This window comes from Pinus tabuliformis, chromosome 4_2 (assembly GCF_031772625.1).
Source record: "Pinus tabuliformis cultivar Carrire ecotype Pingquan chromosome 4_2, CPIR1, whole genome shotgun sequence".
Taxonomy (NCBI): domain Eukaryota; kingdom Viridiplantae; phylum Streptophyta; class Pinopsida; order Pinales; family Pinaceae; genus Pinus; species Pinus tabuliformis.
The window spans coordinates 929437949-929463863 of NC_142304.1; the positions used below are offsets into that span (position 1 = coordinate 929437949).

General features: G+C 35.9%; 1 protein-coding gene across 1 annotated transcript; it reads left to right on the forward strand.

The window, feature by feature from the left end:
• The first annotated feature begins 4113 nt into the window (after positions 1-4113).
• LOC149172744 (uncharacterized) lies at positions 4114-24866 on the forward strand. Its single transcript, XM_089426445.1, has 3 exons — positions 4114-4609; positions 24589-24596; positions 24786-24866. The coding sequence occupies exons 1-3, from the start codon at positions 4114-4116 to the stop codon at positions 24864-24866; spliced, it is 585 nt and encodes a 194-aa protein (XP_089282571.1).
• Positions 24867-25915: the final 1049 nt, after the last annotated feature.

The window sequence follows — 25915 nt, forward strand, 5'->3', positions numbered from 1 at the left end:
CATCGTATTCTAGATTTCTATTTCCACATAATTTCTTCTTGTTTTCTTCTTTCTTCGAGTTGGTTCACCAATCTTCCTACTTCCTCCATCGGGCTTTCATATCTTCCCTCCATGATGATTTTTTGTTGGATGTCTGGAATTCTGTATTGGAGTTATTTATGATATTTCATGATGTTCCCAAACTCCTCCTGGTACCATCTCTTAATCTAAGTTTTAGTTTATTTTAGATTTAGCTAGAATGTGTGCATGTGATTATTGCCTTGAGTTGTGCTCCCTTTCCACCAGCTTTCAAATTTCTATATAAATGAAGGGTCCCTTTTGTCCTATTTTCAAGTCAATCTCCATCCTGATTGGTGAGTGGTATGATCCCATGCACAAAAGTAGGGATGGTTAAACACAAATATCCCTACTAATCACTTGTTCAGAGACTAGAAATCTATCAAGACATGATGCTACTTGATGAGGACCCCCATGCTGATTGTTCCAACTGTACAATCCATTATTTGTTGATATATCCATAGGTTGCAATTCCATGATTGTGTCTCGAAATGCCTCCATATCCGCATCCATGCGATGGAGGCCTCCCTTCTTCTCATCCAATGATGAGATCAATTTTAAATCCTCGTCGGGAATCCAAATCTCCTCCGAGTATAAACTTCTAAGTTTTCCTATATTCTGAAGGAAAACATGTTTGTCTCCTGGAATGTGAGGCCCATATACTCCAGTTAGTAATGCCTAATCACGAGTACCAATGTGTCGAAATTTACCTGCGAGAATTTGAGGAAGACTGACCCAGAATTCAAATAAAATATTGGAAAGATTCCATAGCATAGTGAGCCTTCCTGTTCTCTCATTGGAATCCTGAGCTACCACCTCATGCTGAAGTTTTAAACCCCTCACAATTTCCTTTAATCTAATTTCTGAGATTTTGGTTTCCTAGATAATCATAATACTCGGTTTATCTCTTCAGATTCTGTCTTTCAAATATCATTGATTTCCTCTACTGTTGAGGCATCTTACATTCCACGAGGTAATAATAATTAACAAGGCTTATTGATTTGGTGGAAAACCAAAGATAGTGACACCACCCCTCCCGCGTTGACCACCAAATCTCCCACCATCTTTATGGATTCTTGCAAATTATTTCGGCCCCTTTTCTTACCTCCTTTACCAGATATATTCAAATCCACACCCTATCCTTGATGAGATCCCAAGTGATCTAGATGGTCCATATATATAAACCCTTCTTAGCTTGGTACCATTGAAAAGTCTCCCGATATAATTGCTTTTGATCTTCAGGGATGAATCGTTCATCCAGGTGGCACCATTCATTCAATAATATTCTCATGACCTGTTATTTTGTGCTTACTTCCTCCTTCATGTCGTTTATTTCCATATTATCTTTCTCCATCTCTAATACATGTCATTCTTTTTCCTAGGGTTCATCCTCATATTTTGTCTTAGGTTTATTCCCACCCTTTGGTAATGCTTTAGGGTCTCTGTTGCTTATTGGGTCTCTAGATTCACTGACATTCTCACCTTCCTCCATTAAAATTTCAAAGTAGTTGGTGTGCTTCGGTCCTTTCTTCGGTTTCGATTGAGCAAAAACAGAGGGGGTTTTCACATCACACTTCTTTTTTTGGACTTCCTGAGAACCCTCTAAATCTTCCCAAGATTTGGCTAGATCTTTGGTAATCTATGGCTCTGTGGCTTTAATTTGATTTAGAGGACATCCCTTATATATGTGACCATATTCATGACATCTCCTACATAAGAATGGGATGTGTTCGTAATCCAGCGACAGTTGTCATACGCCATCTTAATACTCTAACCCAACAAATTCCGGCAGGGTCTTAGTTATGTTCATATACAAACAGATCCAAGCATATGAAGTATACCTTCCTCACATCGTTGAATCACCAACCTTGACGAAACTCTCGATAGAGTTTCATATCCCTTCCAATATTTCTTGATCCCAGAAATCTGCCGGGAGGCCAAATAATTGGACCCATGCTAAAGCAGCCATGAATTTATTTTGATCTAGATTGGAGCATTCTTCCCAATGAGGCATTATGAGTCTGACATTGTAGTAGAAATAGGGCCCATTCTCAAAAACCATTTCCTTATCTTCTAGACTAGTAAAAATCACTATAAATAAGCCCAGAGCCCCCAGCTTCAGATCTATGTTCCCTTTTGGCTTCCATTTTAATTGGATCCACTTGACTAGATCACTTTTTGATGGCCAGATACCAATAAAATTATAGATCATTGCATGATATTTCATGATTTTTCGATATGTCTCGAGTTTGTTACTGGGAATTGTAAATCATAGCTTTTAACTACTCTTGGTAGAGATTGTCCTCATATTCTAGGCTGCCATTGTGCCCCCAGTAGTGGGGTTTCTTTGGCTCCTCCTCCCGATCCACTGGATGCTACAACCACACCTTGATAGATTGATTCACCTACCATGATATTTCAGTAGGAGGGGATATCTCCCCTCCCCATGTGCATCCTCATACCCTCTATTAGAATTTCGGCGAAGGGAAAAAACCATAGGGTTTTGAAAGATGACACTTTTGAAAACAATTCAAATTTGTAGGTCAAAAACCTAGAAGAGTGTATCGCCTTCATTACGATGGTAATCCCTTGGGTTTGTCAATCCCAAGAGTTTGTAATATTAATCGAGTGAATTTATAATACAAATCCCTTAAGTTTATTAATCTCTTGTGTCTATAATGATAGGGTTTATAATATTAATCCTAACGTATATAATTTCTTAGGTTTATAATATTATTCCCTTGGGTTTATAATATTATTCCCTCGGGTTTCTAATATCAATAATCCTATGGGTCTATTAATGCCTTGAGTTTATAATATTATTAGTCTCTTAGGTTCATTAATTAATTGGTTTTATAATATTAATTCATTGTGTTTATTAATTCTTTAGATTTATAATATAATCCTTGAAACATATATTAATATATTAACGCTTATAATATTAAGATTTATAATATTAATCTAAGATTACTGTACGCTTATTAACATTTTATTAATCTTTGTATTCAAGCTTTTGTGATTGTCATATTTTTCTTAATGCTAGCATGACATTGGTTTGTTTGGAGATTGGCAAGGTGAGAAAGGTTTTGGATTTCATTTCTCGTAATTTGTTGTCTCTCCATTTGGAACTTTCAAATTTGATCTATGCTCCCCTTTGGTCAAGTATCAAGGCATGCTTGACTGGAAGAAATATGGAAAGGAAAACAGTCCAAGAAGTTCAGTAAGCTCTCGCAGAAATTCATTTCGCAACGTAATGAGTCTAGTTCCTTTCGTGGTCCTTCCAGAAACAGAATTAATTCTAATCAAATCTCTGCTCTCCGATCTTGGTTTGATGGTGTTTCTCACCCTTCTGCCATTTAAGGTGAAGGTGGAATAATCTCGTATACACTAGGTCAAATTCCCTCAGGTTCATCGTCCGTTAATTCTTTGGTTTCTGTTGGTTTCAAAAATAGTGGATGTGGTTCTATTAATTATAATATTCAATTGAATAATAATAATAATAATGGGGTTACTAGTAATAATAAAAATAGTGACTGTATTGTCACCTCAGATAGGAATAATAATATTAGGAATAGGAATAATAATTTATGTTTAGATAATAATAATAATATCACTGGGCTTAGTAATAATAATAATAATAATAATGAGGTTAGTGACTTTGTTTTCAATTATGATAATTGTAATAATAATAGGATTAGTAATAAGACTCTAGGTTTGGATAATATTGTTTGTTCTAATTTTCTTTCCTCTTCTAATAATACGGTTGTCAATCTATCTATCTATTCTTTTGATCCCCTTATCTTTAGTCTTTTGGAGAAAGGTTTAAATTTTTCTCTTTCTCGTTGAAATATCTTGGTCGACAACATCATCTCTGACATTGAATATGGTATTAGAGACTTATCAGGCATCACTAAAGATATCATTCGTCAAGACTATGCAGTTGTCCTTAGAAAAGCAAATCCCCCCAAGAACAACATCAACAACCCTGAGTTTGATGCTCTATCATTAAACAATAATAAGAATATTGTTGTTCTCAAAGCTGATAAAGTTGGTGCTATGGTTATTCTTGATAAGGATAATTACCTTCGGAAGATGTTGGACCACATCCATAATAGGGAGAGCTCCAAGAAACTCAACAAGGATTCCCTGAAGAAGATTTCCAAATGTGTGGCTCTTTCTATAAAGGCTAGTAGCTCAGTCAGCTTGTTTAGTCATAAGCTTATTGAATGTTTCCCTCTTACGCCCAGAATCTATGGTCTGCCAAAGATTCATAAGGAAGGGGCTCCTCTTAGACCCATTGTCAACAAGATAGGAGGGCAAACTTATCTTCTTGCTAGATATTTAGCCCAGAAGCTTAAGCCCCTTGTTGGCCATACAAAATCCTTTGTCAAGGACTCTGCATCATTTGTTAATGAGCTAAAGAGTTTCAAGCTTGATCCAGATGACAAGCTTGTGAGGTTCGATGTGGTATCCTTCTACACTAATATCCCTATCAATGAGGCCATCGAAGTCATCAAGCACATCACAAATCCTGATACGCCTTATTTAGTTGGTATTTGTCTTACTTCTACTTTCTTTTCATTCGATGGGAAATTCTATGAGAAAACTTGTGGTGTTGCCATGGGTTCCCCCCTCTCCCATCTGGTAGCTAATATATTCATGGAGGATTTTGAATCAAAGGCCTTATCTTCTTCTCATATTTTTCCTAAGATGTGGAAGAGGTTTGTGGATGAAAATTGTGTCATCTGGTCCCATGGTAAAGAAAAGTTGGAATTGTTTTTCCTCCATTTTAACAATAAATCTAGCTTTATAAATTTCACCATGGAATTTGAATGTAATGGTATTCTGCCCTTCCTTGATGTCCTCCTCTTAATGAATGATGATGGCTCTTTCTCTCGTTAGGTATTTCGTAATAAAACTCATACGGAACAATATCTTCATGCTAATTCTCATCATTTCCCAGCTCAAAATCTTGGTGTTCTCAATGCCTTAGCGACTAGAGCTTTAAGAGTTTCTGATGAGAACCATCTCAATGAAGAGAAAGCACATCTCGTAAGTGTTTTCTTTAATAATGGGTATAGTAGACACCAATGTACTAAGGCTTTCCTTAGAGCTGAAAAAGGTCCTAGTGCTAAGAAAGATACCAAGGATCGATTTTCTAGTGTTCATCTTCCTTTTATCCAAGGGACCACTCACAAGATTGCGAGGATCCTAAGGAAGCATAAGGTGGCTTCAACCTTTAGGCCTTTAAATACCATCTAGAGCTCCCTTAGATCTATAAAAGACCCAGTGGACCCCAATAATATGAAGGGTGTTTACATTATCCCATGCTCTTGTGGGACTCCCTACATTGGTGAGACTGGTCGCTCGATTAATCAAAGGATTCGTGAGCATGTTGCTGACATCAAGCATGGAAGGACCCGCTCCTCTGCTTTGGTGGAGCATGCAGATAAATCTAAGGATCACATGTGCATTGATGAGGCCCAAGTCATTGCTAGGGTTAGTCATTTCCATCATCGTAAATTGATAGAAATTGAAAAAAGACCCAATAATTTGAATAGAGATGATGGTTGGAATATAAATAGAAGTTGGGTCCCTGTCCTATCCTCCTAGTTTTTTAGGCTTCCTTTTGGGATTTATTTCGTTTGTTTGCTTATATACATAGGTATTGGCGTCCTTTTTATAGTATTTGCTGTTGATTTATTCTTGATTAGTTTTTTTTTCCTTGACCCTTCATGTTTTTTATGTATTTTATCATCCTATTCGTTCTTAACTCCTTTTAGTATTTTTGTTATTTGTTTAATGGGCTTGAGCCCCATATTTTATTGTTGACCCCATTTTATTTATTAATTACTTTTCTTTGGATATATATATATATATATATATATATATATATATATATATATTTGACTTGTGTATATTTTTGTTTTATTTTATTTATTTTTCCATTGATTATTTTTAATTTAGTTTATTTTATTTCCATTAATTATTTATCAAATGATCTTGTCTATATTAGGGTCTTGACTCATTTTTATAATTTTTGGCTTCCCTCCTTTAAAGTTTGACTTTGATTTTTTTTTAATAAGTTAATTTAAATATTATTTCTCAAAAACTAGCTGTTTAATATAGCGGTTACTTATTAATATTTGTTTTTAATAAAGTAATAAACTAATATCGCAATTTAAATATTATTTTTCAAAAACTAGACGTTTAATATGGTCATTACATATTAAGAACTTTAATAAACTAATATCGTTATTTAAATATTTTTTTCAAAAACTAGCCGTTTAATATAGCCGTTACTGAATAATGTTTGTTTTTAATATATTAATAAATTAATATCATAATTTAAATATTATTGTTCAAATATATCCGTTACTTGAAAGTATGTCTCTACATTGCTCTCTATTTAAGCCTTTTGCCATGGTCTACCTTTTCATCTGGTCCTAATGATGAGCCACACTTGTTGGTTCGAAACGCATCGGCCAAAAATTTCTCTTATGTGATTTCTACCGAAAGACTTTGCCTAATTTTATTAATCTATTTGTGCTAACTAATTAAATGGTATATAATTTGATAAATATTTTATGATCTTATTAAATTTAAATCATTTATAATTTCTAATATTTTAAAAATTAGAAAATATTTTTCTTAAATATACTCCACCGAACTGTTTATTGCTGTAAATATTAAACTTAACTTTGTCTTATTATTAAATAAAATACTCAATGAGTATCAGTTCTTATTATTACTAAGTAATGTCTCCTTTATTTAATGTGACGTAGTTCAATCTTTCAACTGAAATTAAACAAACACTATGTAACAATTGCATTTTGATAATTATTGAAGTGGAATGTAGATGCATTGTCTCAAAAAATCAAAACAAAATGACGTGTCAACTATTGAAATCAACCTTGGCACAATTATATTCTATATGGAGTCAACCCCATGAGCATGACACTGTGGATAAAAAAGTAAGATGCTTCTTTAAAACAATATAGAGAATGCATTAAGCACTTTAGTATGGAATCACCCTCATGCAACATTCCAAGAATGAATGTGGGATGTCATAAAGCACATCAATCTAAAACCATCCAGGGCTTCCAGAGTCCAAATGCCTCAACCCATTAATCAATGATTTCACCTCATGGTCGGACATCACAAAACCATCATCAGATTGGTCTCTACCCAAACCTTCCAGAGCTCAAGAGTGTTTGTCCCAACCAAGGCTTCCGGGATTAGTAACTCAACCCACAATTGTCATCGGGATTCTAGAGCATTTTTCCAACCAGGACTTCTAGGAATAGTAAATAAACCTACCAAGGGCTTCCAGAGCATTTTTCCAAGAAAGGTCTCCAAGACTAGTAACTCAACCCAAGTTGTTACAAGGCTTCTAAAGTGTTTGTCCAACGAGGGTATCCAAGAACTAGTAACTCAACCCAAGCTAAAGGAAACATGAGAATCAGCCAAAAAAACAAAGAAATGAACCCACAACACCATGGCTATCTAGGAAATGGGAAGGCTAGGCAAATCCACTGTCAATCTAGGAAACCCTCCATGCAGTGACATATCATGACCAATAAACCACATGCATATTTCATGCATGCCAAAATTAGTGAGGAAAACATACATGCAACTTGGTACCTGTAAACAAAACCCATTGTAGTTGTTGATACCGATGTCATCTTGTGCTTTCCTACTCTTCCTTCACCTTCTTGCTCCAAAAATCCAAGTATGACACACTCTTCCAAGAGTGCTCCAACAAAACTCTAAGTGTCCAAAAGTATGTGAGAGAGAGAGTAAAGAGAGCTCCAAAACTGAACTAAAAAAAAAAATATTGTGAACTTAACCCTAGAAGCCTTTTTATTAATGAGACCCCTATTTTCCTCATTTCCATTATTTCCCTTCATTTTCCTCCTCATATGAAACATGTGACCTTTCACCTCCATTCTCTCCTAATTTTTATTATTTTCATAAATAAATGTGCCAAAAATGCCATTTTGCCTTTCCAAAGTCTTTGTCATTTCCTTAGCCATAATAAACCAAATGAACACCCACACTAGGATGTCTTGCCCAACATTTAGCTTGGAATAATTTTCTCATCAACCGTGGTTATTATTATGGTATTTTCACTAGGGATGTTAGAGTTTGAACAAAAAACTATAATATTTTGGGTTAGGAAAATTTAATATTTCAGAAATTATTGGTAATCATGACGTTAGAGTGTTTGCTAACAATAGTGTTTGCAATGAAGAATTATGACTTTCATAAAGAATTGGGTGATATTGTCCAAAATAATCTCTTATACGACAATCGAAAGATGGATTATCAGTAATAATATTGCATGAGATGAGGTCATTATGTATAACAATTGTTACACGCAGTGTGGATGATCATCAAGTGTAGTTTACAATGGGTAGCTTGGATTACTAAATTATATTGTTAACTTGTTATGGACTCGCAACAGTGATGGATGATTAGGAAGAAAGTTATTGTGATTAATATAGTTGTGCTAGTTAATTAAATGGTATATACTTTGAAAAATATTTTATGATTATTAAATTTAAATCATTTATAATTTCTAATATCTTAAAAATTAGAAAATATTTTTCTTAAATATACTCCACCAAACTGTCTATTGGTGTAATTATTAAACTTAACTTTGGCTTATTATTAAATAACATACTCAATGAGTATCGGTTCTTATTATTACTAAGTAATGTGTCCTTTATTTAATGTGGTGTAATTCAATCTTTCAACTGAAATTACACAACCACTATGTAACAATTGCATTTTGATCATTATTGAAGTGGAATGTAGATGCATTGTCTCGAAAAATCGAAACAAAACGACCTATCAACTATTGAAATCAACCATGGCACAACTATCTTCTGTATGGAGTCAATCCCATGAGCGTGACATTGTGGCTAAAAAGGTAAGATGCTTCTTTAAAACAATATAAAGAAGTCATTAATCACTTTAGTATGGAGCCACCCTCATGCCATATTCCAAGAATGAATGTGGGATCTCATAAAGCACATCAATCAAAAACCATCTAGGGCTTCGAGAGGCCAACTACCTCAACCCATTAAACAGTGATTACACCTCACGGTCAGATATCACAAAACTATCATTAGATTGGTCTCTACCCAAGCCTTCCAGGGCTTAAGAGCGTTTGTTCCAACCAAGGCTTTCTGGATTATTAACTCAACCCACAACTGTCATCGGGCTTCCAGAGCGTTTTTCCAAGCAAGGCTTCCAGGACTAGTAACTCAACCCAGGTTGTTATAGGGCTTCTAAAGTGTTTCTCCAACCAAGGCATCTAGAACTGGCAACTCAACCCAAGCTAAAGGAAACATGAGAGCCAACCAGAAAAACAAAGAAATGAACCCATAACACCATGGCTATCCAAGGAATGGCAAGGTTAGACAAATCCACTGTCAATATAGGCAACCCTCCATGCCAATGACATAACATGACCAATAAAGCACATGCATATGCCATACATGCCAAAATTAGTGAGGAAAACATACATGCAACTTGGTATCTGCAAGCAAACCCGTTGTAGTTCATGATCCTGATGTCCTCTTATGCTTTCCTACTCTTCTTTTGCCTTCTTACTCCAAAACTCCAAGTATGTCACATTCCTCCAAGAGTGCTCCAAGAAAACTCTAAGTGTCCAAAAGTATGTGAGAGAGAGTAGAGATAGAGATCCAAAACTGAACTGCAAAAATATTGTGAACTTATCCTTAGAAGCCTTTTTACTAATGAGACCTCTATTTTCTTCATTTTCCATTATTTTCCTTTATTTTCCTCCTCACATGCAACATGTGACATTTCACCTCCCTTTTCTCCTAATTTCCATTATTTCCATAAATAAATGTGCCAAAATTCCATTTCGCCTTTCCAAAGTTTTTGTCATTTCCTTTGCCAACTTCCTTAGCCATAATAAACCAAATGAAAACCCACAGTAGGATCTCTTGCCCAACATTCAACTTGGAATCAGTATTATCAGATCAATAAAACTTTTTCATTTCCATACTTAGATACATATACGCTACTTCAGTTAATGGAAACTACGTGTATACGCAACTGTGTCTAATGCAACTAGCGTATATCCAGAATACTTATGATTCAGTTAATCCATTGAATATTCATCTTTAGTTAGTGCATCAGAACTTCATTAACCATATGAACAGTAAGCAAGTGCAGTAAAACAGAATAGATCATCACACACAAGAAGCACACATGAACACCATGATATAAGGTGGAAACCCAATGTGGGTGAAAACCACCTTCTGCAAGTCGTCTCTATCTTCCTTTAATAAGAAACTTCATTTTACAATCTTTTTGTACTGGTGCAGTCTTATACCAGTATGAAGGCTACAACCTGCAGAGGGCTACAACCCTCTCTCGTTTTCCAGACTCTCCTAGATGGGAGCAACAACCCCCTTAGCTCTTGTACTAGCTGATCCATTTACTAGTACGTAGGTGCCCGCCTACTGAATGCTCCAATCTTCACTCGTTCTCCAGCTGCTACTGGAAGGGAGCTACTACCCCCTTAGCTCTTGTAATAGTTGGTGTACTAGTACGTAGGCGTCGGCCTACAATCTTCTTTCATCCTCCAGGGACCACATTTCATACATTTTCAGACTGGATACTCCTGAAGCACAACACTATAATCTGAAGGCCACGTTTCATCCAATTTTCATACTGGACCCATCAATACAAAATCAATCAATACTAGCATCAACAATCTCTGAATCACTGAAACACTGAAACCTTGTCAACAACATAGTCACCAGAACACAGAACAACCAACAGAACTCTGCAACAATAACCATATCCAACTGAAACTTCAAATATCATATATCATAGTGTATACTATACTATGACAAACCAAACCTGCGTACATACGCACTTTCAACAAATCCAACCCGCGTACAAATATATAAATATTCAGTCATAACTTCGCAGCTGTTCCAGAGTTCAGACATACCCAGATAATAACATTCATACAATAAAACATGCATTAATAATTCAGATCTAGTCTATCCATAGTCAAACCATATATCGATAAACATTCCAAGCCTTAAGATCCTGATCCATCGTTCATCATCATCCACATGAGTGCATCCTTGGTTCAGATCAAGCTAAGCATCACAAACCCATGACCAGCATACTAGATCTCACCCTTCATCAGATATTCAAGACTATTTCAATACCCTTTGCCTAATGATCTTCTTCTCCTTTTATAGTCTTAGGCCTTACTCAATACCACCGTCCAAAACCATAACAAGTCAATACCATGGACCCAATACTTGGGATCAACACTTCTGACGAGATACCATGACCCAAAACCATAGGCTCAATTACCAAGGACTAAATACCACGGACCAAAAATAAGTTCTCCCACATGTACGCACTTTTCCTTGCGTGAAAGTGAGTGTATACGGATATGCACCTTTGGAATGTCTAACCCGCGTGTATACGTGGCTTCGTTTTACTGAACCTGCGTATATACTTTTCTCTCTTCATTCTTGTAGTTTGATCATCAATTCCTTGCTACTGACCTGCTGCGCTATGATCTATCATCTGTGTGATTTGCCATCAAGGACAACACTTGTCTCATAATGCCAAAAATCTCCCCCTTTGGACTTGATGGCAAAGCTAACTTGTCATACTTAGAACTGTCATCTGATTCCTTTGAGCTGTCCTACATTTGATATCTCTTCTGTAGATTCATCTAGTTATATGTAAGTGAGTTATTCTTCTACGAGAGGGTTTCCATCAAGTACAACACATGCATCATAATGCCAACAATCTCCCCCTTTGGACTTGATGGCAACAACACCAAATCACTCTCCCCCTTTGACATCAAGGGCAAAGGGCGGACCAAGATATTCTCTTTCCTTGATAAACATTCTGCTGTCCATACTCCCCCTGAGTACCTGCTGAAATCTCTGAATGAGCTCCCCCTTTGTATATGCCAAGGTGTACCAATCTGACCATGCTCCCTCTGAGTACATGCTGAAGTCTCTGCTCTGCTGAAGTGTGTTGTTCATGCTCCCCCTGACTGTAAGCAAGGTCTGCAAAAAGATGTTCTACAAGAAGAACATGACTCTATCATAAAGGGCCTTCCCATCACCAAAGACTTATACATACATCCATCAAAGTGGGGATATACCAAAAGTTTACATGTGATAATACAAAAGTATAACATCATTCATCCCAGGCATAGTGGGGAAACCAAAATAGGCCGTTACATGACCTTGATAATAAAAGATATACATGACATAGAGACGAAAAAATTAGAGAAAGACTATGAAAGTCTCCAATAACAAATATCAACAGCATCTGTTAATCACTATTCAAATCAGCAACTATGTTCTCCTTCTGTTCTCCTTCTGCACCTGATCCACCTGAAACCAGAATAGCTTGTGTACTCGAACCAAGAGCTTCTAATGTAATGCCAACAATGCATTATTAGAAGTTTATATGCTCCCCTTGAAGCTGTGTCAGATGGTCTCTGTCAGACCCATATCAAACTCTTCTTACCTGAGTCCGGCCCACTGATTTCCTTCAAACCAACATATACGTGACTGTATCCACAGAAAAACGCGTATATACGCGGATCCTCCTTATGAAACTCGCGTACAACCACTTCCAGATCAGCAACCTGTAAATGTCCTGTAACAAGGTATGTCTACATATAGATATCAACTCATCCTTTTGGCCATCATCATAAAATCATTATACCATATGTGAATAACACCATAATCATCTCATCATCATCAAGATCTTCATGATCTTATATGTCATCCATGCATCATTACTTGGGAACATCTGCATCAATCAACATATGTAAGTATCAACCCTCCATCACATAGGTAGGAACTCATCATCATCAATGCAACTTTGAGTAATCATCACTATGTATCAAGACTTGTTGGTATCATTAACAACAATAATCCTCATCCATATGAGTGCCAAGAACTATAGGAATCCTGCATCATAACTGTATGATCTTTATGCATATGATGGCAACAGCATATAAGTGACTCATCATTAAGTAATGAAGATGTGTATTCAAGCTTTGTAATTCTCCTTATCCTTATGTAGATCACCATGTAAGCACCATATATGCATCATTAGACAATCAACCACAAATCTAATCCGTATATACGCGGATCCTCCTTATAAAACTCACGTACAACCACTTCCAGATCAACAACCTATAAATGTCCTGTAACAAGGTATGTCTGCATATAGATATCAACTCATCCTTTTGATCATCATCATAAAATCATTATATCATATGTGAAGAACACCATAGTCATCTCATCATCATCAAGATCTTCATGATCTTATATGTCATCCATGTATCATTACTTGGGAACATTTGGATCAATCAACATATGTAAGTATCAACCCTCCATCACATAGGTAGGAACTCATCATCATCAATGCAACTTTGAGTAATCATAACTATGTATCAAGACTTCTTGGTATCATTAACAACAATAATCCTCATCCATATGAGCGCCAAGAACTATAGGAATCCTGCATCATAACTGTATGATCTTTATGCATATGATGACAACAACATATAAGTGACTCATCATTAAGTAATGAAGATGTGTATTCAAGCTTTGTACTTCTCCTTATCCTTATGTAGATCACCATGTAAGCACCATATATGCATCATCAGAAAATCAACCACAAATCTGATCTGGACATCAATTATGTAATCCCAAGAATCATATGAGATGGACAACTCATAACCACATCATAGCAAGATATATCATTTAGCCATATAAGCATCATCACCAAGGACTATTAACCATAATGTCAACAATGCATTATTAAAGGCATATCCTCCCCCTCAACCTGTGCCATCTGTTTACTGTTAGATCTGATTAGCAATAAGCATCAAGACATCATCATCATCAAGTTAGGATCAAAACACTTCTAAACATCTTACAAGTATCAAGACATTTCCACACATCATTAGCAGACTGTAACTATTAACAAATAGAGCAAATAATGGACTGAATCATATCAGACCCTTTTTCTGAGCCTGTCCCCACTGTGTTTCCTTAGACTGACATATACGCGACTTTGCAGTGTCTAACTCGCGTATATACGCAACTTCCCTTTATGAAACTTGCATATGAGATTTAGGACACTGAAGTTTTACACTTTCAGCTTCCCCTAAGTCTATGATGTCTATGTTGTGTTGTGTCTGTGCGGTGCCACATCTTTCTAACTGAACTTCCTTCTTTTTCCATATCTTCAAGTGTGATGATGTTTTCTCCTTTTGGTATGGTGCTCGTACTTTGTTCCTGCATTCCTTTGCTATATGTCCAAGCTTGTTACAAGCATAACATCTTACCTGTTTCATATTCATTCTGTAGCAATCAACGGCTTCGTGACCAAACATATTGCAAGAGGAACAATATCCCTTAAAGTACCTGGACCGTGATGATCTTTCTGTGTGATGGTCTTGAACCATTCATCTTCTGCATATGGTTGCAACATGTCCAAGATTATGACATACATAACATTCAACATTATTCATTGGAGGAGTAAAAGATTTTCTTTGAAGAATTTCTTTCCTTGGTTGTTGATGGGGTCAACATTTCATCTCCTTCTTGGGCATTTCAGATTTTGCATTAGAGTTCCTTTTCTTATTTTCTAAACTAGATTCACCTTCAATAGATTCATGAAAACCAAGACCAGTTTTGATAGCAAGAGACCTTTGACTACTAAGAATATCATCCAAGATCTTAGCACTATCTTGAAATCGTAAGAGCTTATCTTTTTCTTCTAATTTATCTTTTAGAATATTTACCTCAACTTGATGTTGCTCTTTCTTTTCAAGATACTGCTTCTTCACATTTTCTTCAGCATTTCTTTCTTCTTCCAACTGACGTCTTAGTTCAAGAACTTCATTTTCATTTGTTTGGAGTAGTTCTTTATTCTGCTTCTTTGATTATTCAAGATCTTCTTTTAGCGAGCAGATCGTGGCTTCAAGACTTTCATAGTAACTGGATCTATCTCTGAGTTTCTTGATGGTTGTGCTCCTTTCATTGACTTCATTTCTTAATGATGTCAATTCATCCTGCAACTTTTGAAATTGATTTTCCTTGTCCTTGAGTATCTTCCTTACCTTGTTTCCTTCCTCTAATTGAGCTTTTAGTTTGGTAACTTCTTCTTTGAAGGCACATTTCCTTTTATTCAATATATCTTGTTGATATCTAATTTTGTCTGTAAGCCTTCTGAATACTGCCTCTATTTGATATCTTTCTTGCTCACCCATAAGAGAAAATTCAGTTGCTTCGCTATCACTTTCATCATCTTCACATGGATGGATACCAGAGGATAACAAATTCATACCTGATAGATCTTGTTCATCTTTATTCTGAAGTGATTCTGAACCTAAAGTGCTTCTTCCACATAATCCCCAATCGATGCTCCCACTATCATAGTTCTTCTGAGATGTATTCTTCTTCTTAGGCGCTTTCTTCTTAAGGTTCTTTCCCATTGTTCCACGGATCTCCTTCAAGCGATCAAGCTTCTACCAAAGGACCTGCTCTAATTCCCATTGTTGGAAATAATACTGAGAGGTGGGGGGGGGGGGGGGGTGAATCAGTATTATCAAATCAATAAAACTTTTTCATTTCCATACTTAGATACATATACGCTACTTCAGTTAATTGAAACCACGTGTATACGCAACTGTGTCTAATGCAACTAGCATATATCCAGAATACTTATGATTCAGTTAATCCATTGAATATTCATCTTTAGTTAGTGAATCAGAACTTCATTAACCATATGAACAGTAAGCAAGTGCAGTAAAACAGAACAGATCATCACACACAAGAAGCACACATGAACACCATGATATAAGGTGGAAACCCAATGTGGTGAAAACCACCTACTGCAAGTCATCTCTATCTTCCTTTAGTAAGAAACTTCATTTTACAATCTTTTTGTACTGGTGCAGTCTTATACCAGTATGCAGGCTACAACCTGTAGAGGGCTACAACCCTCTCTCGTTTTCGAGACTCTCGTGGATGGGAGCAACAACCCCCTTAGCTCTTGTACTAGCCGATCCATTTACTATTACGTAGGTGCCTGCCTACTGAATGCTCCAATCTTCACTTGTTCTCCAGCTGCTATTGGAAGGGAGCTACTACCCCCTTAGCTCTTGTACTAGTTGGTGTACTAGCACGTAGGCACCGGCCTACAATCTTCTTTCATCCTCCAGGGACCACATTTCATACATTTTCAGACTGGATACTCCTGAAGCACAACACTATAATCTGAAGGCCACGTTTCATCCAGTTTTCATACTGGACCCATAAATACAAAATCAATCAATACTAGCATCAACAATCTCTGAATCCCTGAAACACTGAAACCCTGTCAACAACACAGTCACCAGAACACAGAACAACCAACAGAACTCTGCAACAATAACCAGATCCAACTGAAACTTCAAATTTCATATATCATAGTGTATACGCTACTATGATGAACCAAACATGCGTATATACGCGCTTTCGCCAAAGCCAACCCCTGTACAGATCTATAAATATTCAATCATAACTTCGCAGTTGTTCCAGACATCAGACATACCCAGATAATAACATTCATACAATAAAACATGCGTCAATAATTCAGATCTAGCCTATCCATAGTCAAACCATATATTGATAAACATTCCAAGCCTTAAGATCCTGATCCATCGTTCATCATCATCCACATGAGTGCATCCTTGGTTCAGATCAAGCTAAGCATCACAAAGTCGTGACCAACATACTAGATCTCACCCTTCATCAAATATTCAAGACTTTTTCAATACCCTTTGCCTAATGATCTTCTTCTCCTTTTATAGTCTTAGGCCTTACTCAATACCACGGTCCAAAACCATAACAAGTCAATACCATGGACCCAATACTTGGGATCAACACTTCTGACGAGATAACATGGCCCAAAACCATAGGATCAATTACCAAGGACTAAATACCACGGACGAAAAATAAGTTCTCCCACATGTACACGCTTTTCCTTGCGTGAAAGTGCGTGTATACGCATACGCACCTTTGGAACGTCTAACCCGCGTGTATACGCGGCTTCGCTTTACTGAACCAGTGTATATACTTTTCTCTCTTCATTCTTGTAGTCTGATCATCAATTCCTTGCTACTGACATGCTGCGCTATGATCTGTCATCTGTGTGATTTTCCATCAAGGACAACACTTGTCTCATAATGCCAACAATCTCCCCCTTTGGACTTGATGGCAAAGCTAACTTGTCATACTTAGAACTATCATTTGATTCCTTTGAGCTGTCCTACATTTGATATCTCTTCTGTAGATTCATCTAGTTATATGTAAGTGAGTTGTTCTTCTACGAGAGGGTTGCCATCAAGTACAACACGTGCATCATAATGCCAACAGGATGTTACAGTTTGAATGAAAAAAATACAATATTTTGGGTTTGGACAATTTAATATTTCATAAATTATTGGTAATCATGACGTTACAACGTTTGCTAACAGTAGTGTTTGCTATGGAGAATTATGACTTTAATAAAGAATTGGGTGATATTGTCTAAAATAATCTCTTTTACGACAATCTAAAGATGGATTATCAGTAATAATATTGCATGAGATGAGGTCATTATGTATAATGATTGTTACACACGGAGTGGATGATCATCAAGTGTAGTTTACAATGGATAACTTGGATTACTAAGTTATATTGTTAATTTGTTATGGTCTGGAAACGATGATGGACGATTAGGAAGAAAGTTATTGTGGTAAACAACGATGCAACAAATATATTGTGCTCTAAGAACTGCTGGGTAATATGTTTAAGAAACATGACAACATGTATAATGTATAAGCTTCTAGTTAATAATGCTTGAATGAAAGATTATGTTTATTATGTAAAATATCAGTAATTGACAAGGGATGGACTCGCTTGTTTCCATTGAGTGAGGGGTGAACTTCGTCAGGAAACATTTAATAAAGTAAACATTTTTTGGTTTCTCCCTTCACGGTTTTGAGGGTGATATTAGTGTTCATTGTGTGTTTTCCTAATTTGTTATCTTGATGATATTTTCATCTTGCATGACGTTGGAAATTATATCATTCATCATATTTTAATAAGCCTTCATTAATTGAACAATGTTAACGATACAAATCTGCAACATAATGCAATTTGTTAACATGTTGCACTAAGGAATTTACCTTTATGAAAATAGTTGTGCCATTTCTACAATTAGTTCTCTTTATGATGGTGACTTTTATCATTTGATGATCAATTAAGTATGTGAGAGTCAATTGTGAGATGCTACATGTTATTAGACTTGATAAAAAAATTAATCTGGTATATTTCTTACAAGGTATACCGAGTAATGTTACACACCGAACAAACCAAGATATCTCCTCCAACACGACTAATGGATAGAGAAAAATTCAATCCAAAGTGTTAAAGAAACACCTTAGCTATAAGATGATGTTGTACAAAGTCAAATAGAAAAATGACCTCAAAAACAATGAAACAACCAAGTGAAATGCAAATTAATAGGACATTAAATGATTAAACATACTTGAAACTAAAATTCAATATAAACTCTCTGCAAAATTTAGTATCGAGAATGCAGTTGTTGTTTAACTCCATCTTTTACTAAATGCGGGGAAACTTTAGAACATTATGCCAAGGTCACAAAACCAAACCTAAAACTAATCATACATAAAATAAAAATTACTCAAGAATTACCATCTAACCAAATAAATTTAAATCTAAACTAAATTATAAAAAAATATTAAAATTCTTAAACAAATTTAGTAGACAATGCACATTATGCGTTCCACCACTTAGAAACATAACAAAAATAGTGCAATAACTCTATTATTAAAGTAGTTATATAAATTAAATAGCGCGTAAACACCAATCGATATTAATAATCATAACTATGAAGCAAATAAAAAAATACACATATATTATAAATATTGTCCAATATAAATATCAATATTTATTAAATTCTAATTTACTAAAAAACTTAAGCCCCACTCTAATAATAATTAATATAAAAAATTTAACCATATATCAATATTAATTATAATTTAATTTACTAAAGAAATTAAACCCCGCTCTAATAATAATCAATATAAAAAATTTAAGCATATAGATTATATAAGATAAAAGAACCAAATCTTAATATAAATATTGTAAATATTTATTAAGTTAAATAACTTTTGAAGGGTGAGTCCTTTGCAATAATCAAGGAATAAAATTTATTTCACTAAACGGTTTCAATCTACACTTCATTTTAATAAATCCTTCGTCCAAAACCTTAACTAATTTGATTTGGATTTCTTTCAATAAACAAAACCAAATCTTCTGAAAAAACATGACACGTTATTCCTTTTAGATTAGATGTGCGTCTGTACAATTGATTGTACTCATAATGTTGGAAATAATGAATAGATAGAAGATTAAGCAGTTGAGTGAATTACTAAAGCATAAGCAAGGAAGGAACTCTAATTCTATATATTAGGTGGCCTGCTTGCATGTTAAACATAATACATCTATCCAATGATATATTGGAAATAATAATCCCACTTACTGTAATAAACAATTTGACAGTAGCCATACCTATCAAACATATTTTTGCAGGTTGCGTCTTTGTTTGAAGATGGAAGGACTGAAGCCACGCGTAAACCATTCTGAAACTCAGCAAGGAATTTAAAACAGTCAATGTACTTCAGTAAATAGATATGGGAAAACATTCATTCAGCTACTATTGCCCACACTCTAGAAACACCTCCGTGATTCTGATCACACTCAAGAACAACATCATATTAATTTCACCCTGTCATGAATTAAATGTAAAAATTGTATGTTGAGATGAATATGAATGTAAAAGTCATTTTTGTATAGAGAAGACAATAAGAGTGTACGAAAAAATAGAGCACAAGTCTCTGTGGAGAAAATAGTAGAGCAAATTTTGGTGGGTGCATGAAAACAATAGTTACTGTTACTGTGTGTTATTCCGCGTAAGTTTAAATCATTTAAAACTTTTTTTTTACTTGTGAATGAGCCGCAGTCTCATTTAAATGTATTTTCATGTTTAAGAAATCAATGCTAAGTTTTGGTGTGTTACTCCAAACCTATCTTGTTATTTCTGCTGTGAGTATTCATTAAGTCTCTCGAATAGTTCTGGGGTGCGTGAAATCCAAGTGCAAGAAATTAGCTCCACAGTGCGCGCACCTAGCAGTGCGAAAGTCATAGCTCTCTGCCCTCGGTGAAATTAAATTTTCTATTTTTCTTCTAACATGGTATTGTTAGTGTAAAAACAACTATTTTTACCAGTAGTTAAAGTTGTTTTGAGGGCAGATTGTTTTTAGCATATTTTCCAGCAGGTAGAAAGTTTTTTTTATGTTCAGAAATGGAAACATTGAGCACAAGATTGACTAATCCTCAAATACATCAGTTTAATGGAAAAAATTATGATTATTGGGATATTACAATGAAGGCCCCGTTTTCTTCTCAAGACATTTGGGGTTTGTTGAAGAATGGTTTTCAAGAACCAGTAGATGCAACAACATACAATGCCTTATCTAAACAAGAAAAAGATTTGTTAAGGGAAAACAGGAAGAAGGATTCAAAAGCCCTATTTTATATTTTCCAAGTAGTTCATGAAAGTATTTTCCCAAGGGTTGCAGCAGCAACGAAGTCCAAGTGAGCATGGGAAACCCTCCAGACAGCCTACCAAGGCATGGCAAAAGTCGAAACAACAAAGCTGCAAATGTTGAGGAGATATTTTGAAACACTTTATATGAAAGAATCTGAGAATATAGACTCATTTTTTACACATGTAAGTGGGTTGGTTAGTCAAATCAGGTCTCATGGTGAGACACTTGAGGAAAGAAAAATAGTTGAGAAAATTTTGAGAAGTTTGCAAGCAAGGTTTGAGGCCATTTTTGTGGCCATAGAAGAGACAAATGATCTCTCACAGTTCTCAGTGGATGAGCTTAATGCATCACTAATTTCTCATGAACATAGACTGAATAGAGCAGCAAGATCCTCATTGGAGCAAGCCTTCAAGACACGAGTATCATTTGGTCAAGGTCGAGGAAGAGGAAGATCATATGCTAGAGGAAGAGGAAGAAGCCTAAACAGAGGTGGAAGAAGTAACCCTTCAAGCTTAAGTGGAAGAGGCAGAAATCAAAATCCAAGTCAAGGCCCAAGTGAAAATCAAGCACAAGGTCAAAGATATGATAAATCTCAAGTTCAATGTCATTACTGTAAGAAGTATGGTCATTATGCAAATGAATGTAGAAAGAAGAAATATGATATTAGTAACAAACCAAATGTTAATTTCACAAGAGAAAATCAGAACCACGATAGCATGTTTTTAGCTTGTAATGTAGGAGAAGAAAAACAAAGTGATATATGGTATCTAGATTTAGGGTGTAGCAACCAGATGTCAGGAAACATAGAAATGTTTTCTGATCTAGATGAAAGTGTGAAATTTGAAGTGACTTTAGGGACTGATAGCAAATTCTCTGTCATGGGAAAAGGAGGAGTTAATATCCTAACAAAGAAGGAGGATAAGAAATACATCTCAGATGTTTACTTTGTCCTTGGTCTGAAACATAATCTCATGAGCGTTGGACAACTCATGCAAAAGGGCTACAATGTCTTCTTCAAAAATGATGTGTGCACAATTTGGATAGGCCTCCAAGCATACAGTTGATTGCAAAGGTTCAGATGACAAAAAATAGAATTTTTCCCCTAAAAATAATGTCAGATTTGCAGAAAGAAGGTGCACAAGCACAGCTATCTATGAACTCACAAGAAGATGGAAGAAAAAAGGTAGTTGTCACACAAGTAAACTTTCAAGTAGAGGTAAAAGATGAAAACTGGTTATGGCACTTGAGATTTGGATATCTCAACTTTGGAGGTTTGAATTTGCTGCATAGGAAAGACATGGTGAAGGGTTTACCACTCATAGAAATACCAGACAGCATATATGAAGGATATATCTTGGGCAAGCAACATAGAGAGACATTTCTAGCAGGAAAGTCAGTGAGGGAAAAGGCACCTTTGCAGAATGTCCACTCAAATTTATGTGGACCAATGCAGACATCATCAATTGGTGGTAGCCACTATGTACTAACCTTCATAGATGATTACAGAAGGAAGACATGGGTGTTTCTCCTAAAATAAAAAATTGAAGTGTTTGAGTGCTTTCACCAATACAAGGCTCTCGTTGAAAAGAAAAGTGGGCACCACATCAAAGTCCTCAAGACTGACGAAGGTGGAGAATACATCTCAAATGACTTCCTCTGATTTTGCAAGGAACATGGAATTCACAAGAAATTTACAAAAATATATACACCGCAACAAAATGGTGTGGCAAAAAGAAAGAATAGGACCATTATGGAAATGGCAAGGAGTATGTTGAAGGCAAAGCATTTTCCAAATGATTATTGGGCTGAAGTTGTTGCTTGTGCATTGTATATCTTGAATAGATGTCCAACCAAAAGCATCCATCAAATTGTTCCTGAAGAGGCATGGAGTGTCAGAAAGTAAAATGTCACTCACATGAGTTTTTGGATGTGTGGCATATGCACATGTCCCGAATGAGTTAAGGAAGAAGTTGGACAGCAAGGGGGAGAAATGTATATTTGTTGGATATAGTGATGAGTCTAAGTCATACAAACTCTACAATCCATTAAGCAAGAAAGTCATAACTAAGAGAGATGTGCAGTTTATAGAAGAGGAAGCATGGGATGGAAGTTTAGAGAAGACAGTCAATGTCAAAGCATGTATACCACATGAGGACATAGAAGACTTAACAGCAACAAGTAATTCCTCAATAGTGATTCCCTATACTCCTATTCAAGTGCAACAAAGCAGGAAACAAGCAATGCCAGCAATAAATAATATGACAATTTTGCGTAGCCAAGAAAGTGCTTCTCCAAGCACACCACGAAGTGCGACACCAAGTGACATGTCAAACCCATCTTCAAAAAACACAAGAAGACCAAAATTCAGAAATTTAAATGAAATTTATGAACAAGATGAAGTTGAGAGTAGCACAGGTCTAAATTCCTTATTTGAATTATTTTGTCATGTATATGACCCAATCCACTTTGAAGATGCAATCAAAGAAGAAAAATGGGTTGCGGCCATGGAGGAAGAAATAGAAGAATTAGAAAGGAATGACACATGGGAGTTAGTGAGCATTCCGAAAGGAAAACATGTTATTGGAGTGATGTGGGTCTATAAGATCAAAAGTAACATTGAGGGAAAGATTGAAAGGCACAAAGCAAGGCTAGTTGTCAAAGGATACAAGCATCAACATGGGACAGATTATGCGGAGACGTCCGTGCCAGTCACGCGGATGGAGACAGTGCACGCAGTTGTGGCAATTTCCGCGCAACACAAATAGAGAGTGTATCAAATGGACATAAAATCAATGTTCTTGAATGGAGTGCTGAAATAGGAGGCGTATGTCGTGCAACCACCATGCACAAGCACCACACGCATGGTACAACAGGATAGATGCTTACTTGTTGGACAATGGTTTCGACAAATGTGACGGTGAGCCTACTCTATACATCAAAGAGAGCAAAGGTAAGATTTTCATTGTCGTCTTATAGTAGATGATTTGATTTTTACATGCAGTGATGATTTCCTCATCACTGATTTCAAACAAGTCATGAAGAGTGAATTTGAAATGACTAACTTGGGATTGTTAAGATATTTTTTGGGCATAGAAGTGAAGTAAAAAGAAAATTCCATTTTTATCTCTCAAGCAAAGTATGTGGCAGAAATTTTGGAGAGTTTTAAAATGTAGAACAGTTAGTCCACACCAACTCCAACTGTGATAGGGTTGAAGTTGAGCAAAGAAGATTGCAGCAGTAATGTCAATCCGACATTATGCAAAAGCATGATAGGCAACTTGATGTATTTGACCACCACTAGGTCAGATATAATGTATGCAGTAAGTTTGGTGTTGAGGTTCATGGAGACACCCAAGGAGACACATTGACAAGTAGCGAAAAGGATTCTGAGGTATGTCAATGGGACAAAACAGTATGGCATTTTGTACACAACAACAAGTGATTTCAGGCTGGTTGGTTACACTGATAGTGATTGGGCAGGAAGTGTCGATGACAGAAAGAGCACGTCATGATATGTTTTTTGTTTGGGTTCCGGATCCATTTCATGGGCCTCCAAGAAGTAGCCAATAGTGTCACTGTGAACAGCAGAAGCTGAATATGTCACAACAATAGCAGTAGCGTCTCAGGCTGTTTGGATGAGAAGGATGTTGAGGGATCTTCGCCATGACCAAGAGGGCGCGACAACTATTTTCTGTGACAACACCTCAACAATTGTAATGTCAAAGGATTCTGTCTTCCACAAAAGGACCAAGCACATTGATGCTTAATATCATTTTATTATAGACTTGATTAACAATGATGAAATTGTGTTGCAGCACTGCAGGTCAGAGGAATAATTTGCTGATATTTTCACAAAGCCATTGGCAGGTGAAAGTTTTGTTCAGCTTAGAAACTATTTGGGAATTGTCATTTGGTGGCAATTGTGATTAAGGGGGAGTGTTGGAAATAATAATCCAAACCACCACAATAAACAGCCTGACAATAGCCATACTTGTTAGACGTATTTTTGCAGGTTGCATCTCTGTTTGAAGATGGAAGGTCTAAAGCCAGGCGTGAACCATTCCGAAACTCAGCATGGAATTTAAAGCAGTGAATGCACTTTGGCAAATAGATATGGGCAATCATTCATTCAGCTACTATTGCCCACACTCTAGAAACACCTACGTCATTCTGATCACACTCAACAACAACATCATATTAATTTCGCTATGTCATGAATTAAATGTAAAAATTGTATATTGAGTTAAATATGAATGTAAAAGGCATTTTTGTATAGAGAAGAGAGTAAGAGGGTAAGAAAAAATAGAACGCAAGTCTATGGGGAGAAAATGGTGGAGCAAATTTTGGTGGGCGCATGAAAACAAAAATTACTATGTTTTACTGTGTGTTATTACACGTAAGTTTAAATCACTGTAAAACTTTTGTTTTACTTGGTGAATGAATGTATTTTCATGTTTAAGAAATCAATACTAAGTTTTAGTTTGTTGCTCCAAACCTATCCTGTTATTTTTGCTGTGATTATTCATTAAGTCTCTTGAATAGTTCCAGGGTGCGCGAAATCCAAGTACGTGAAATCAGCTTCGCGGTGCGCAAAATCAGCTCCGTAGTGCACAAACTTAGTTGCACGAAAGTCATAGCTCTCTGCCCTCCGCGAAATTAATTTTTTTTTTTTTTTCTAACATCTTCACCATGATTTTCCCCCGCTTTTCCTCCATCATGATGTGAAACCATACAACATTCTTGTGGATTACAACTTTGAAGCCCATGTTGCAGATTTTGGCCTAGCCAAGTTCCTGCATCATTATGGCACTTCGGAATGCATGTATTCCATTGTAGGCACCTTTGGGTACATAGCGCCGGGTAAACTAGCATTCCATTTTTAATTTCTGCTTATTTTGTAATCTACTCATAGATGAAAGTATACATCTACTAGGGAAGGCGTGCATGTGTTTGGTATGTGATATTGTTATTGAATTTAATCCAGTGAAAACCATGGTTTTAAATTTTTTAATTAACTATTAATTTCACCATTGTCATTTATTTCATTTGCAATTGGAACTAAATATTAATGATTGAATTCATTTATTTCATTTGCAATTGGAACTAAATATTAATGATTGAATTGAATAAGAGTACGTGTAC

Coding starts and splice junctions, on each gene's coding strand:
- LOC149172744 (XM_089426445.1), top strand. CDS start 4,114: ATGGTTATTCTTGATAAGGATAATTACCTTCGGAAGATGTTGGACCAC.